The 16,253-nt window shown below is 41.3% G+C and overlaps 1 protein-coding gene across 2 annotated transcripts in view; it reads left to right on the plus strand.

Annotated features, from left to right (window-relative positions):
* The window catches only part of PLCB1 (phospholipase C beta 1), an 863,926-nt gene that overhangs the window by 661,456 nt on the left and 186,217 nt on the right, over positions 1 to 16,253 (plus strand). For both annotated transcript variants that reach the window (XM_018056908.1, XM_018056909.1), the window contains exons 11-12: positions 883 to 1,040; positions 14,388 to 14,470. In XM_018056908.1, the coding sequence (XP_017912397.1) occupies positions 883 to 1,040; positions 14,388 to 14,470 (241 nt within the window). The remainder of the gene's footprint in view (positions 1 to 882; positions 1,041 to 14,387; positions 14,471 to 16,253) is intronic.

The raw sequence follows: 16,253 nt of genomic DNA on the forward strand, positions 1-16,253 counted from the left end.
TGCTGCTGCTAAGTCGCTTCAGTCATATCCGACTCTGTGCAACCCCATAGACAGCAGCCCATCAGGCTCTCCCATCCCTGGGATTCTCCAGGCAGGAACACTGGAGTGGGCTGCCACATTAACTTAGGTCTTGTTTAATTTTGTTAAACAGTGTCTTATAGACTACAAATTTTACACTTCAGTTGTCAAATTTAAATTCATTTCTACGAAGTTATTTCCATTTTGCAAAGATAATGTTTAGCTATGCTAAGTATTTGTGCCTTGGACAAAAATGACAGAAGGTTTGACTTGTATAATACAATAGCCTGTCAATAATACTTATGCATAGGGAGGGCCAGAATGACAAGACTGAGTTTTATTTTTTTTATTTTTTTTTTAATGTTTTATTTTTTATTTTTTTTTAAAATTTTAAAATCTTTAATTCTTACATGCGTTCGTTTTAAAGTTATAATCCTGATCTTCCACTTACCAGCTTTGGGAACTTGGACAAATAAAATGTTCTATGCTATTTTTATTATCTGAAAATAAGCATTTAATAACAAAGATAGTTATATTGGGCAGATTTTTGTGAAGATTGAATGTAGTGATATATATAAAGTTCAAAGAATTATAACTGGCACATGGTTAGCAGTTAATAAACATGAGTTGCCGTTATTGTTACATATCCTTCTAGTCTCTCTTCTCCAAACCACTGCTAGGGGGCCCCAGTTCCATTTGGGATTATGGTACTACCTTCTGGTATGTTGAGACAGAAGAAAGGCTGAGAACTACTCAAGGTCTTGAACTCTTTGTTTTCCCATTGTTGAAGATCTCTTCTAGGAAACCATCAGTGTGTTCCTTGCTTTGTATGAGTCTGACATTCATTTTATTGACATTTTACAGCTGGCCAGCTGGCTGGAAACTCCTCTGTCGAGATGTATCGCCAAGTGCTCCTGTCTGGTTGTCGCTGTGTGGAGCTGGACTGCTGGAAGGGACGGACTGCAGAAGAGGAGCCAGTCATCACCCATGGGTTCACCATGACCACAGAAATATCCTTCAAGGTAGAGTGAATATTACTAAGAGAAGAAGCTAGAGAGACCTGACCCCCGTTTTCGGTAAAATCTCATTCAGCAGGTTTAGCAGTATAAGGGTCACAGTTAAGTCCATAGGTTATTAATCATATTTGCAATTTCTGAGGCTAAAATTTAGCAGTTTTTACATGAGTGATTGGCATCAGATGAACTGGTCACCAAAACCTAAGGAAACTGTCTTATAAAAGGTAATATCAATTTATTTGCCTATTTAGCATATTCTCTTTTTTAATTGTATTTTGTCATTGTGAAATACAACATATATAAAGAATGTGCTGCGCTAAGTTGCTTCAGCCATATCTGACTCCTTGCAACTCCATGGACTGTAGCCCACCAGGCTTCTCTGTCCATGGGATTCGCCAGGCAAGAATACTGGAGTGGGTTGCCTTCTCCACATTGGGAGCATTGGGAGCAAAAAGTTTCCAATTCCCAGCTTTTAGCCCTGGAACACTTGGGATGTGATAAAATGAACATCTATAATTTGAGAGGGAAGCAAAAAGAACCAAGATTTTCAAGGGACAACCAGGATTCAGTTTAGACAAGTGGATTTCCTGATATTTTACTTGACAGCAATATATATATATATATAGATAGATATAGATATAGATATATGTTCAGAAGGAATATTTACACCTTAAAATGTATTTACTGTTATGAAATTGACTTTTCATGATTTCTGAAACTTCAGTTCAGTCGCTCAGGTGTGTCCGAATCTTTGCGACCCCAGAGACTGCAGCAGACCAAGCTTCCCTGTCCATCACCAACTCCTGGAACTTGCTCAAACTCATGTCCATTTAGTCGGTGATGCCATCCAACCATCTCATCCTCTGTCGTCCCCTTCTCCTGCCTTCAGTCTTTCTCAGCATCAGGGTCTTTTCCAATGAGTCAGTTCTTCACATTAGGTGGCCGAAGTATTCTGAAACTTCAGTTCAGTTCAGTTCAGTTCAGTTCATTTCAGCCGCTCAGTCGTGTCCGACTCTTTGCGACCCCATGAATCGCAGCACGACAGGCCTCCCTGTCTATCACCAACTCCCGGAGTTCACTCAGACTCACGTCCATCGAGTCAGTGATGCCGTCCAGCCATCTCATCCTCTGTCATCCCCTTCTCCTCCTGCCCCCAACCCCTCCCAGCATCAGAGTCTTTTCCAATGAGTCAACTCTTCGCATGAGGTGGCCAAAGTACTGGAGTTTCAGCTTTAGCATCATTCCTTCCAAAGAAATCCCAGGGCTGATCTCCTTCAGAATGGACTAGATGGATCTCTTTGCAGTCCAAGGGACTCTCAAGAGTCTTCTCCAACACCACAGTTCAAAAGCATCAATTCTTCAGCGCTCAGCTTTCTTCACAGTCCAACGCTCACATCCATACATGACCACTGGAAAAACCATAGCCTTGACTAGATGGACTTTTGTTGGCAAAGTAATGTCTCTGCTTTTGAATATGCTGTCTAGGTTGGTCATAACTTTTCTTCCAAGGAGTAAGTGTCTTTTAATTTCATGGCTGCAATCACCAACTGCAGTGATTTTGGAGCCCCCCAAAAATAAAGTCTGACACTGTTTCCACTCTTTTCCCACCTATTTCCCATGAAGTGATGGGACCAGATGCCATGATCTTCGCTTTCTGAATGTTGAACTTTAAGCCTACTTTTTCACTCTCCTCTTTCACTTTCATCAAGAGGCTTTTTAGTTCCTCTTCACTTTCTGCCATAAGGATGGTGTCATCTGCATATCTGAGGTTATTGATATTTCTCCCAGCAATCTTGATTCCAGCTTGTGCTTCTTCCAGCCCAGCATTTCTCATGATGTACTCTACATATAAGTTAAATGAGCAGGGTTACTATATAGCAATTACCCACTCCAGCATTCTGGCCTGCAGAATTCCATGGGGTCACAAAGAGTCAGACATGACTGAGTGACTTTCAGTTTCACAAAATTTTACAACAATGTTTAATATGGGGTTGACCTTAATTCTGATGAAAATCTTCAGAAGTTTTATCTGCTCCTGAAGTTGAGCACTCTTTCTTTCTTTCTTTTTCTTTTTTTTGGGGGGGGGGGTATTGCACTGCTCAGACTTTATTGAGCTGGTAATCAAAGAAAAGCAATAGAAAACTATTCAATTCTATCTCACTGTGGAGCTATGAATTTAGGCATCAACAGAGCTAAGTTCGAATCTTGTCTTTGCTTTTATCAGTTGGGTGTCCTTAGACAAATTATATTAATTGTTCTGTAAGTTAACTTTTCATCTGTAAAATTGATACAATATTACCTTTGCTAGGTCATTCATGGGGTGAGCACTCAATGTCTTTTGGGTTTTCTTTAATGGAAGATCCATGTATTTTGGTTCCATTTCTGTAGTCCCCCACCCTCCCATCTCCCGCCATGGTCCCTTGTCAGCTAAGATACCAGCCTTAACTGTTGGGCTCTTTAAAAATGGGGGGACACACAACTGTTGTGTGGAGTGCATGCAATTTGGGTTCATCCATCTGTTGATGATGAAGAGGATCATGCAGTGGGAGACAACATATCCAGATGGAACCCTTGTGAGCTAGGGGACCAATGCACGTGTGCACATACCCACTCCAGGAGGGCCACTCACAGCCCTGCCCACCACCCCCTCATGAGTCTATGTGAGGAACAATTTTATTTTCTTAAACATTTATAATCCTCAAGGTTGTTTGAGTTCCTTTAGGGGTAAGGGGGACTACAGGGGTAATATAAACACCAAGCACATTCTAAGGCATATTTATTTTATATGAAGCTTTTGCTTCTTGCCTCAGCCATCAAGTCAGCTTGGAATGACTCTCCCTGTTCACCCGACCTTACAAGTGGTCCTTCAATCACATTTGTGACCCCAGAGTCACGGGCTGGTGAGCATCTATTCCTGGGCTCCAGAAGCACAGTTTTTCAACCACATGCACACACTTGTTGACAGATTTAGAGACTAAAAAAACTAAATCTAGCTCAGAATTCTGCTTCCTCTTTCTGCCTACTGCAGTTGAGGGTGAGGTGCGGCCAAAAAAGAGCAGGAAACTCGTCATCCTGGTGGCTGATTGGCACAGCTCTGCTTCCTGCTATTGTGTGTTTGCAGGATAGATAATTCTGTCAGAGATGTGAGTGAGTGTGTGGTGGTGGTGCTGGGTGGGGATGAGTGTGAGCAATAGAAATGCCAGCCTGTTTTGTAGAAACAGAGCAGGAATTCTCTGCATCAGGATTAGGACTAGAGGGAGGTGAGTGAAATGCCTTACATGCAAAATGTATAGAGGGGTCTATTCTCACTGGTGTGTAAATGCAGAGGTGGCACCTGAGATTGAGCATCTCTTTAAATTTTGTACTTAGGCACCTCATCTGCCTCACCCAAGTCCCAGCTCCGCTCTGCCTAATTGTCAGCATGCAGCCTGCTTTTCCTGAACCGACTGGGTACAGTGACTTTTTCATAAAGGAGAAGAAGAGAAACGGGGCCACAGCCCTGTGCTCTCTCACCCTCAGTACCCCTGCCCTTGATTCCCTGGGCTGCAGCTCCACAGGCCTCTGTGCCATTTCCTGACCAAGCTAGGCAGAGATACCTCACAGCCTTTGCCAGTTTATGCCTCTGCCTAAGACAGTCTTCCCCCAGTTATCCGCATGGCTCACTGCTTAACTCCTTGAAAGTGTTAGTAGCTCGGTCATGTCCGACTCTTTGCCAGGCTCCTCTGTCCTTGGAATCCTCCAGGCAAGAATACTAGAGTGGGTTGCCATTCCCTCCTCTAGGGGATTTTCCTGGCCCAGGGATCAAACCTGGGTTTCTTGCATTACAAACAGATTCTTTACCATCTGAGCCACCAGGGAACTCCTTGAAGTCTTTCTCAAATGCCACCTTCTCAAGGAGGCCTCCTGGGACCTATTTAATACTGTAACCAGCCATCACACCCACTCCCACCTTCCTGGTCTGCTCCCCATCACTGTATTTCTTCCATTTACCAAGTGGCACCTTCTAACACTCTGCTTAATTTACTCAGTCATTTATTGAGTTCCTTCTTTATTGGCTCTGTGTGTGTGTGTGTGTGTGTGTGCGTCCACTCAGTCATGTCCAACTCTTTGTGACCCATGGACTGTAGCCCACCAGGCTCCTCTGTCTTTGGAATTTTCCAGGCCAGAATACTGGAGTATGTTGCCATTTCCTTCACCAGGGGATCTTCCCAACGCAGGGATCGAACCTGTGGCTCTCATATCACCTGCATGGGCAGGCAGATTTTCTACCATTAACGCCATTGGCTGTGTCCTTCTAATTGCATTGAGCACCATAAAAACAGGGATCTTTGTTTGGTTTTCTGCTCTTTCCCAAGCACTTTAAAAAGAGTCTGGCAAAGTGCCTTCCCAGGCAGTACAGTGGCTGAGACTTCACCGTCCTACGCAGGGGGCATGGATTCAATCCCTGGCTGGGGAGCTAAGAGACCCCCATGCTCATGGCCAAAACACCAAAACATGAATAGAAGCAATATTGTAATAAATTCAATAAAGACTTTTAAAAGTGGTCCATAAAAACATCTTTAAAAAGAACTGGCATATAATAGGTACTGGTGAAGGGAAGCCTGGCATGCTGCAGTGGGGTCACAAAGAGTTGGACATGACTGAGTGACTGAACAACAATAAAAATTTTTTATTAATTTATTTTTATTGAAAGATAATTGCTTTACAGAATTTTGCCACTTTTTCCATCCCTGGTGGCTCAGACTATAAGGAATCTGCTTTCAATGTGGGAGACCTGGTTCGATCCCTGGTTTGGAAAGATCCCCTGGAGAAGGGAAAGGCTACCCACTCCAGTATTCTGGCCTGGAGAATCCCATGGACTGAGGAGCTTGGTGGGCTACAGTCTATGCGGTCTCAAAGAATCAGACACAACTGAACAACTAACACTTTCTCACTTTATTTCTATCCCCAAGCAAATAGACAAATTATAGTGGAGACTTCATCTTTAGTCTTCCTTGTCTCTGTTCATCAGGTACATGAACTTTGTCTTTCTCCATTTTTGCTGTAAAATTCCATATGTTGATAGGTGGTGAAAAAATTCTCTCAATGTTTGCCTGTCTGGGCTATCCTGTATGTTTGGACCTGATCTGCATGGTGTAATTAGACTATATTCTATAGCCTCAGTGTGTATTGCAGCAGTGAAATAAACCAAGTGCAAAAGTCCATCATTTTTATGTCACACAGTTTATCTGCTCTAAGTCTATGTGATCTGGAAAGCTTTGTGAGGTCTATGATATATACCCACAGCAAAAGTTCCTATTGGCATTTACCACCTATTTATTGTTGAGCCAAAATAAAAAGGTGTGTTCTGGGAAAGTGGACATGCTGTAATTCAGCCTCTTTATGGAGGACTTTTTATTTTGCATTCTGGATTTATTTATTACACACCCCATATATCTGCCTGCTGGTGTCTTTGCCTCACTGCCTTAGTCTCTCCAATGGTCATGACATAGTAACTCGCCGTCTGGTCTGCATTCTCTCTGCTCCCATGCAGTCTCCTTCCTCCCACACTGGACGCCCACCTGCCTCCTCTACCCCCAAGCTGCTCCTGCCCCCTGTCCCCGCCCAGGCAGCTCCTTTGTAACTACCAGCAATTATATAAGATGGAAAACAGAGTCAAGTGATGAAGTATATAATAAAAATATATTAAATATGAGTATGTGGTTAAATGGAGCATTTCTGGAAATAAAGCATCATTATCTAAGATAAGTAATAATAATTTAGGATGCAATTTAACTGCTACATAAATGCTCACATAAAATGGATATCCAAATACACCCTGCTATTGTCTGTCAAGGATAAAGGATTTCAAGGGCAGTTTTCCCACTGGAAGCTAGTAAGTGAGACATATAGTGTTTAGATTATTGGATCCAGTATTATAAATCTATGAAAAAAATGATTTTGGCTTAATAAGGGGCAATCAAGCAGTAAGGTACTTTCAGGCCCATAGTCCACTAAGGACAGCTTATGTGAAAGAACCAAACTTAAAAATTATGACTGGTCTCATCCTCAGCAGAATCCTCATCCTCAGGTGCTCCATGCAAAGTATTCCAAAGGTATGAAAAACCAAAAGCCCTCTAAGGGAACTTTTTTTTTAAGTTCTCTCAAGTAAAATTGTTAGGGTTTCCCAGGCGACTCAGGTATAAAGAATCCTTCTAACATGCAGGAAACACGGGTTCTATCCCTGGGTCCAGAAGATCCCCTAGAGAAGGAAATGGCAACCCACTCCCAGAATGAAAATCCCATGGACAGAGGAGCCTGTCAGGCTACAGTCCGTGGGGTTACAAGAGTCAGACATGAGTTAACAACTGAAAAATAACTAGTAAAATTGTACGATGAAATTCGGTCAATGTTTAAAGGTTCAGAAAGGTTTCCAAGACTAGAGTTATGGTGGAGACGGGGAGAGGGAGGAGGGCGAGGCTGGGAGGAAGAGAGCAAGGAGACTGTTGAGGTTCAGAGTGCAGTTCTGGAGCTGCCAGCTGGGGTTCCGGCACTGACTGCCTGCACGACCGGGGGAAGCTCCCTTACAGATCCAGCCTCTTTCTCAGGAGAATATGGGGGTGATAACAGTGCTTACCTACCTCCTAGAGGTGTGCTGAGCGTTCAGTGCTGTGCTTAGTCGTTCAGTCATGTCTGACTCTTTGCGACACCATAGACTGTAGCCCACCAGGCTCCTCTGTCCATGGAATTCTCCAGGCCAGAATACTGGAGTGGGTTGCCATGCCCTCCTCCAGGGTATCTTCCTAACCCAGGGATCGAACCCAGGTCTCCAACATTGCAGGTGGATTCTTTACTGAGCCACCGGGGAAGAATTCAGTGACCCTACTTAATATACAACATGGCTTAGAATGATACATGGTACATAGTGAGTACTCTATAAATGTTAGCTACTGACATTATAATTGAAACTTTTAAAGCCATACTTTTAAATAGTAGCAGTATTAAATATGCAAGGCGTTATTAAGTCAGGGTGAAGGTGGGGGGTTGAATAAAGTCATTTGTAAAGCTGTCATGATAGAGGATGTGAGGAGTGCCCAGACACAACGTTTGGCCTCCACTTCACCTCTAGGAAGAGGCCAGAAGGCCACACCACGTGGCAAATGAAACACAGCCCAGTCTTGGTAAGAGGCCCAGTGAGAGCTGAGAAGGGTGTGACTGGTGCATTGGGAGGCTTCAGTGTGAACATGGGGCCCTCAGTCAAATGCAAAGACCAAATGTGTACAGTATCAGGGCAGGAAAGGGGCAGGCAGGATACACAAAGGGCTTCCCTGGCGGATCAGTTGGTAAAGAATCCACCCCCAAGGCAGGGTTTGATCCCTGTATGGGGAAGATCGCTTGGAGAAGGGAATGGCTACCCACTCCAGTATTCCTGCATGGAGAATTCCATGGACAGAGGAGCCTGGTGGGCTATGGTTCATGGGGTCGTGAAGAGTTGGACACAACTGAGTGACTAACACTTTCACTTTCTCAGGATAAATGAGTCAAGAAGGTCTAGGAAACCTTCAATTCAGCAGCATTTCAGGGCACACCAGAACCTCTACTGTGGGAATAGAGAGAACGCCACCCAGAGAACAAGAAAGACAGGTGGGGACATGGATGCTACAAATGTGTGTGAGAGCAGGCCCAGAAAAAGACACGGGCATTTCATTGGTCAAACACAAAGAGAGATAGGCCCTTGGGTTTTCACTCACCTTCAGGCCCCTCATTGGCCTAAATGGTGATACACAGCTCTGGAATTCAGTTCAGTTCAGTTGCTCAGTCGTGTCCGACTCTGAGACTTCATGGACTGCAACACACCAGGGCTTCCTGTCCATCACCAACTCCCAGAACTTGCTCAAACTCATGTACATCGAGTCAGTGATGCCATCCAACCATTTAATCCTCTGTCGTTCCCTTTTCCTCCCCGCTTCAATCTTTCCCAGCATCAAGATCTTTTCTAGTGAGTCAGTTCTTCACATCAAGTGGCCAAAGTATTGGAGTTTCAGCTTCAGCATCAGTCCTTCCAATGAATATTCAGGACTGATTTCCTACAGGATGGACTGGTTGTATCTCGTTGCAGTCCAAGGGACTCTCAAGAGTCTTCTCCAACACCACAGTTCAAAAGCATCAATTCTTTGGCGCTCAAATTTCTTTATAATCCAACTCTCACATCGATACATGACTACTGGAAAAACCACAGCTTTGGCTAGATGGAACTTTGTTGGCAAAGTAATAATGGCTCTGCTTTTTCACATGCTATCTAGCTTGATCATAGCTTTTCTTCCAAGGAGCAAGCATCCTTTCGTTTCATTCTGGCAGTCACCATCTACAGTGATTTTGGGGCCCAAAAAAATAAAGCCTCTCACTGTTTCCATTGTTTCCCCATCTATTTGCCATGAAGTGATGGGACCAGATGCCATGATCTTAGTTTTCTGAATGCTGAGTTTTAAGCCAACTTTTTCACTCTCCTCTTTCACTTTCATCAGGAGGTTCTTCTTCAGTTCTTCTTCACTTTCTGCCATAAGGGTTGTATCATCTGCATATCTGAGGTTATTGATATTTGTCCCGGCAATCTTGATTAAAGCTTGTGCTTCATCCAGCCCAGCATGTCTCATGATGTACTCTGCATATAAGTTAAATAAGCAGGGTGATGATATACAGCCTTGACATACCCCTTTCCTGATTTGGAACCAGTCTGTTGTTCCATGTCCAGTTCTAACTGTTGCTTCTTGACCTCAATACAGATTTCTCAGGTGGCAGGTCAGATGGTCTGGTATTCCCATCTCTTTAAGAATTTTCCACATTTTGTTGTGATCAACACAAAGGCTTTGGTATAGTCAATAAAGCAGAAGTAGATGTTTTTCTAGAACTCTCTTGCTTTTTTGATGATCCAACAGATGTTGGCAATTTGATCGCTGGTTCCTCTACCTTTTATAAATCCACCTTGAACATCTGGAAGTTCACAGTTCATGTGCTATTGAAGCATGGATTAGAGAATTTTGAGCATTACTTTGCTAGTGTGTGAGATAAGTACAATTGTGCAGTAGTTTGAACATTCTTTGGCATTGCCTTTCTTTGGTAGTGGAATGCAAAGTGACCTTTTCCAGTCCTGTGGCCACTGCTGAGTTTTCCAAATTTGCTGGCATATTGAGTGCAGCAGTTTCATAGCATGATCTTTTAGGATTTGAAATAGCTCAACTGTAATTCCATCACCTCCACTAGCTTTGTTCGTTGTGATGCTTCCTAAGGCCTACCTGACTTTGCACTCCAGGATGTCTGGGTCTAGGATAGTGATCACACTATCTGGGCCATGAAGATCTTCTTTGTATAGTTCTGTGTATTCTTGCCACCTCTTCTTACTATCTTCTGCTTCTGTTAGGTCAATACCATTTCTGTCCTTTATTGGCTCATTTTTGCAGGAAATGTTCCCTTGGTATCTATATTTTTTTTGAAGAGCTCTCTAGTCTTTCCCATTCTGTTGTTTTCTTCTATTTCTTTGCATTGATCACTGAGGAAGGCTTTCTTATCTCTCCTTGCTATATTATCTGTAATCCATACAGAAAAAGCAGTGCCAGTCTGAGATATCACCAGGCTCATTGCAATCAGAAAAGAAAAATGGCAAAAACCAAGATGGCTCTTTAAGACCCTGTTCAACAAAACCCTGTGCCATTTTCACATGCATTTCAGCAACCAAAACAAAACATAAGGCCATGCCCACTGTCAACAGATATCACAGGAAGGGGAGTGAATATGTGGGGATGACGACAAAATCTATCCCAGCGGTTAGTACAAGGACTTTTGACCAGGATGATAGAGGTGGAGGTGCTAATATTTGGTTATATTCCAAATATATATCTGGACAAAATTACATATGAATTAAAAGATGTGATAGAAGGAGGAATCAAGAGTGGCTCTCATGTGCTTTGCCTGTAGCCAATAAACAGTGCCAAACTTAGGAAATAAACAAAATCTAGCCTCCTTTCACCCCATATATGCTACTCACTTCTCTTATGATATCTATTTGCAATTCTTTTTTTTAATTGAAATATAGTTGATTTACAATATTTTGCCAAACTCTGTCATACAATTTGACTCAGTAATATACATATATGCATTCTTTTTTTATATTCTTTTCCATTATAGCATATCCCAGGAGATTAGATATAGTTCCTATGCTACACAGTAGGATCTTGTTGTTTATCCATTCTATAAGCAATAGTTTGCACCTGCTGCTACTAAGTCGCTTCAGTCGTGTCCAACTCTGTGCGACCCCATAGACGGGAGCCCACCAGGCTCCCCCGTCCCTGGGATCCTCCAGGCAAGAACACTGGAGTGGGTTGCCATTTCCTTCTCCAATGCATAAAAGTGAAAAGTGAAAGGGAAGTTGCTCAGTCGTGTCCAACTCTTCGAACCCCATGGACTGCAGCCTACCAGGCTCCTCTGCCCATGGGATTTCCCAGGCAAGAGTACTGGAGTGGGGTGCCATTGCCTTCTCCGAGTTTGCACCTACCAACCCCAAATTCTCAATCCACCCCTCTCTCTCTCTTCTCCCCTTTGGCAACTACAAGTTTCATCTCTAAGTCAGTGAGTCTGTTTCTGTTTCATATATAGGTTCATTTGTGCCATATTTTAGACTCCATATATAAGAGATATCATATGGTATTTGTCTTTTTCTGATTTATTTAGTATGATAACCTCTAGTTGCATCCAGGTTGGTGCAGAAGGCATTATTTTGTTCTTTTTATGGCTGAGTAATATTCTATTGTATATATATACCACATCCTCTTTATCCATTCATCTGTCAACAGACATTTAGGTTTTTTCCATGTCTTGGCTGCTGTGACTACTGCTGTGTGATTCTTTCGAGGCCTTTGATCTTAGGTGGCTAAGGTCATTAGCTGCATGCTGCTGCTGCTAAGTCACTTCAGTCGTGTTCAACTATTTGCAACTCCATAGACAGAAGCCCACCAGGCTCCCCCATCCCTGGGATTCTCCAGGCAAGAACATTGGAGTGGATTTCCATTTCCTTCTCCAGTGCATGAAAGTGAAAAGTGAAAGGGTAGTTGCTCAGTCATGTCCGACTCTTAGTGACCCCATGGACTGCAGCCTACCAGGCTCCTCCATCCATGGGATTTTCCAGGCATGAGTACTGGAGTGGGGTGCCATTGCCCTCTCCAATTAGCTGCATGGGAGTTAGCAAAATAGTTAAGCGCACAAACTCTAGAGTCAGACAGATTTTCCTGGGGTTTCTTGGACTCTCTTCTCTGTGATCTTGGGCATATTGGTTAATATCTCTTGAGTTTTCATTTTATAATCTGTAAGATGACATATAGTGTTTTCCTTAGGGAATGTTTATGGCACGAGATAAGATCTTTGTCTGGAATGTAAATGCTCATCTAATGGCAGCTATGTTTGTATTAGTTGGGTTTAGGGTGAATGGAGAGGCAGGCATCAGCAAGGTAAGTAACACAAGCTGCATCCTTTACCTCCTCTCTCTGCATCCTCACAACAAGCTTGTGGAATGAGGCTTATTACTCCCACTTTGCAGGCCAGCAAGCTAAATGGACAGAGGTATTAAGTGATTTTTCTCAAGGTCACACAGCTTGTAAGGCTAAGAAGAAGGATTCAAATACAAGCCTGTTTGAATCCAAAGCCCACACTCAAATAAATCAAATAAAGAGTTTTAAATCTGACCAATGCTTGCTATTTATAGCACACTTATTTTTGATGGTATCAACTAAAATAATGTATGAAAGGCAATCTGTGAATTCACTGTTAAGAAACAGTGAGTGATTCTTTTGCTCCATGCAGTCAATTCCTTCTTAGAGGGTATATGCAAATGCAGTCTAGAATTAGAAAGCCTTATTTATACTCTGCGGCCAGAGAAATAGCTTTCTGGCATGGATAGAAAGCAAGCTATGAATTCTTCAAGGAAGGTAGAGAAGATAATGGAAAGGCTCAGGCATAAGGAATCAGAGTAAAAATTCTTACTTGGAAGGAGAAGATGTAAAGAATAAATGCAAACAAAATTTAAAAAAAAAAAGGATGTGAAGCCACAAGAGTATTAACAGTGATATAATTAAAAATAAATGAGATCCATCCTTTAATACCAGCTCAATAAGGAAAACATTTTGAAAAACTAATGTCCAAAGTTGGTGAATATGCATTGAAAGCTGCTCCATTATTCTAGGTAGTCTAAGATGAAAAGTAATTTGGAGAAACACAGGAGACTAGAAAAATATTCTTATTTTTAATTTGATAATTCTCCTTCTGAGAATTCATTCTTTAAAAATAACTCAAAATTTAAGGGAGAAAATGAAGAGTTTCTTTGGAGAATTATTTGAATGATAGCTCTTAAAATATGTCTATCTAATAATTTGATAGTGGTTAAATAAATTATGATACTGCCACTCCCTAAAATTGTATACAGATATTAAAGCTGTGACCTATACATTAAAAAAAAATAGATTGGAAAATGAAGTACTGACACATATTACAGAATGGATGAACCCTGAAAGTAGGCTCAGTGAAAGATGCCAGACATAAAAGGCCGCATGTTGTATGATTCATTTATTCGAAATGTTAGGAGTAGGTGAATCTATGGAGACACAACATGGGTTAGTGGTTGCCTATGTCTGAGTGTGTGGGATGGGGTTGGGAAAATGCAGAGTGACTGCTAATGGGGACATAGCTTTGTGGGGGGTGATTAAAATGTTTTAACTTAGATTGGGGAGATGATTGCAAAGTGAGAAATTAAAATTTTTCAGCTGTATACTTTGGATTTAAATATTAACAATACATAGCAATATTAAACAATATAAACAATAAACATAACAATAAACAATATCCATAACAATATAAACAATATAAAATAAACTAAACAATATACACAATATTAAAAATACAAATAAAATATTTACTAAGTTATGCAAATACACGAGAAACGTGGAAATAAATATAACAAAATGTCTGCAGTGGTTTAATTCAACAGGTGAATTTATGGATGAAAAATTTTGCCTTCTCTTTGTCCAAAATTCTTATAATGAGATTAGAATTCTTTCATTATTAAAAAAAAAATGGAATTACCAAAGAGGAGAACCATTCCCCTTCACAATTATGACTCCCCTCCACCCAAATCCAGTTTTCTTTCTTTTATCTTGCTAAGATAAGAGTAATAAAATTTACAATCCAGCAGCCTGCAAACCCCCTCTAGCTATTTCAGGCCCTTTGATACAATTCTATGAATGAAAAAGACAATGGTATTAAAGAGTTTAACTCAAAAAAATAGACACATTAAACTTCTGGCTTATTGAATATGTATGTTCTCATTTTTAGGAAGTGATCGAAGCCATTGCTGAGTGTGCATTTAAGACTTCACCTTTTCCAATTCTGCTTTCATTTGAGAACCATGTGGACTCGTAAGTATTCAGCAGATTCAGTAGGGAGTCTTTTCTCCAGATAGAGCATGTTTAATCATTGTTCATCAGATTTAAGATATTTGACATTATTTATGCTATTCCTCAAGCTGTATATTAAGTGGCATATGTTCATCTGTATATGATGGGATTCATTGGTTTAAATTTCATTAATATTAGAATGATCCATTGGACTTGTGGAATCTATTTTCTTGCCATGATAGGGTTTTAATTTAAGGACTCCTCTTTTTACAGTGAAATGAAACCCATTTCCTTATATAATACATGTCTCTATTTCAGTGGCTGCTCTTATAACCCTCCTTCGTTAGCTCTTTCTGCTGCTGCTGCTGCTAAGTTGCTTCAGTCGTGTCCGACTCTGTGTGACCCCATAGACGGCAGCCCACCAGGCTCCCCTGTCCCTGGGATTCTCCAGGCAAGAACACTGGAGTGGGTTGCCATTTCCTTCTCCAGTGCATGAAAGTGAAAAGTGAAAGTGAAGTCACTCAGTCGTGTCCGACTCTTCACGACCCCATGGACCACAGCCTACCAGGCTCCTCTGTCCATGGGATTTTCCAGGCAAGAGTACTGGAGTGGTACTGTGTGCAAATTTATAGTCAGGTTTGCCACCCTAAAATGGCCAGTTCTGTACACACTAGAGCTGATGGAGGGTGAGTTTAAAATATTAATTATATTTTGCCACTTTGTACTTACACATAACTCAGACCACCAAATTCTTCCTCCTTCCTATTTTTGTTGGTTTCCCATTTGTTAATATTTGTATTTTATTTCAAAACAACGTCAGTTTTTTGCTGAGCCACATAAAAAATAGGTAATTTTTACTTACCTCTTTCATTCATTTTAAGGCAAAGGATCAGAGTTAGGCACATTTACATCAGATATTACATATTAATTTATCATACAGTTACTCAATCTAAAGAGCTTCAACATGAACGATGCTCATCTACATTGAATCAAAATTCAAGAAACTAAAATTCTAGTCTCTGGCATTAATGTCTGAAGACTAGTCAGACACTATGGTCACTAGCACTGACCATCACTGCTCACAAGAGTGTTTGGGAAGCTCTCTGTTTCATTCAAACATCTAAGCTACCACCTAAGCCAGTTTTCTCCACTAAAAGCCTACAACACCTATCCCAAGTTGGCCCACAGATTTCTTAGATCCCTTTTTATCCTGCTTTCAGTAGAAAATCTTTTCCAGGCCACTGATTCCCTTTGTCCAACTAATTTGCAACACAGGCTTCAATTCACTAGTTCTTAAAGAATGCACTAAACCTTAAAGAACCAGTTAGGTAGTGACCAAATTTCAGCTTGAGCAATTTCAAAATAGTTAAATCATTTGTTTACATATACGTGGAGAGAGACCTTATTTAGAAGTAACCAAATTATAATTATTTGTATTTCTAGTTTGCCCTCGGGAAATCTATACTACATTTACCAGCTCATGACTCTATTCCATTAGGAAACAACCAGCCAGTGAATAATGTAATCATTTGGCACATAGTTTTTCTAGCACTCCTGCACTCCCAAGGGGCAACTGAAGAGAAAAGCATTTATTCTGTTTCATTGCAATTTCTTTTCTAATGAAAGGAGAACCTCTCTAGTTGCTGTATTTAGTACTTCCTTTGCTGTGACAGCTCTGATGTGCATGTGACTTTCCTCATCTCGGCCCATCTGTTTGTAATTGGGCTCTAACAATGCCTTAGCACCTCTTTTTCAAGAACCGTACTTCCTGGAAAGACTGACATGTCACTTCTTTTTGCAGAAA

This window comes from Capra hircus, chromosome 13, assembly GCF_001704415.2.
Source record: "Capra hircus breed San Clemente chromosome 13, ASM170441v1, whole genome shotgun sequence".
In the NCBI taxonomy this organism is placed as follows: domain Eukaryota; kingdom Metazoa; phylum Chordata; class Mammalia; order Artiodactyla; family Bovidae; genus Capra; species Capra hircus.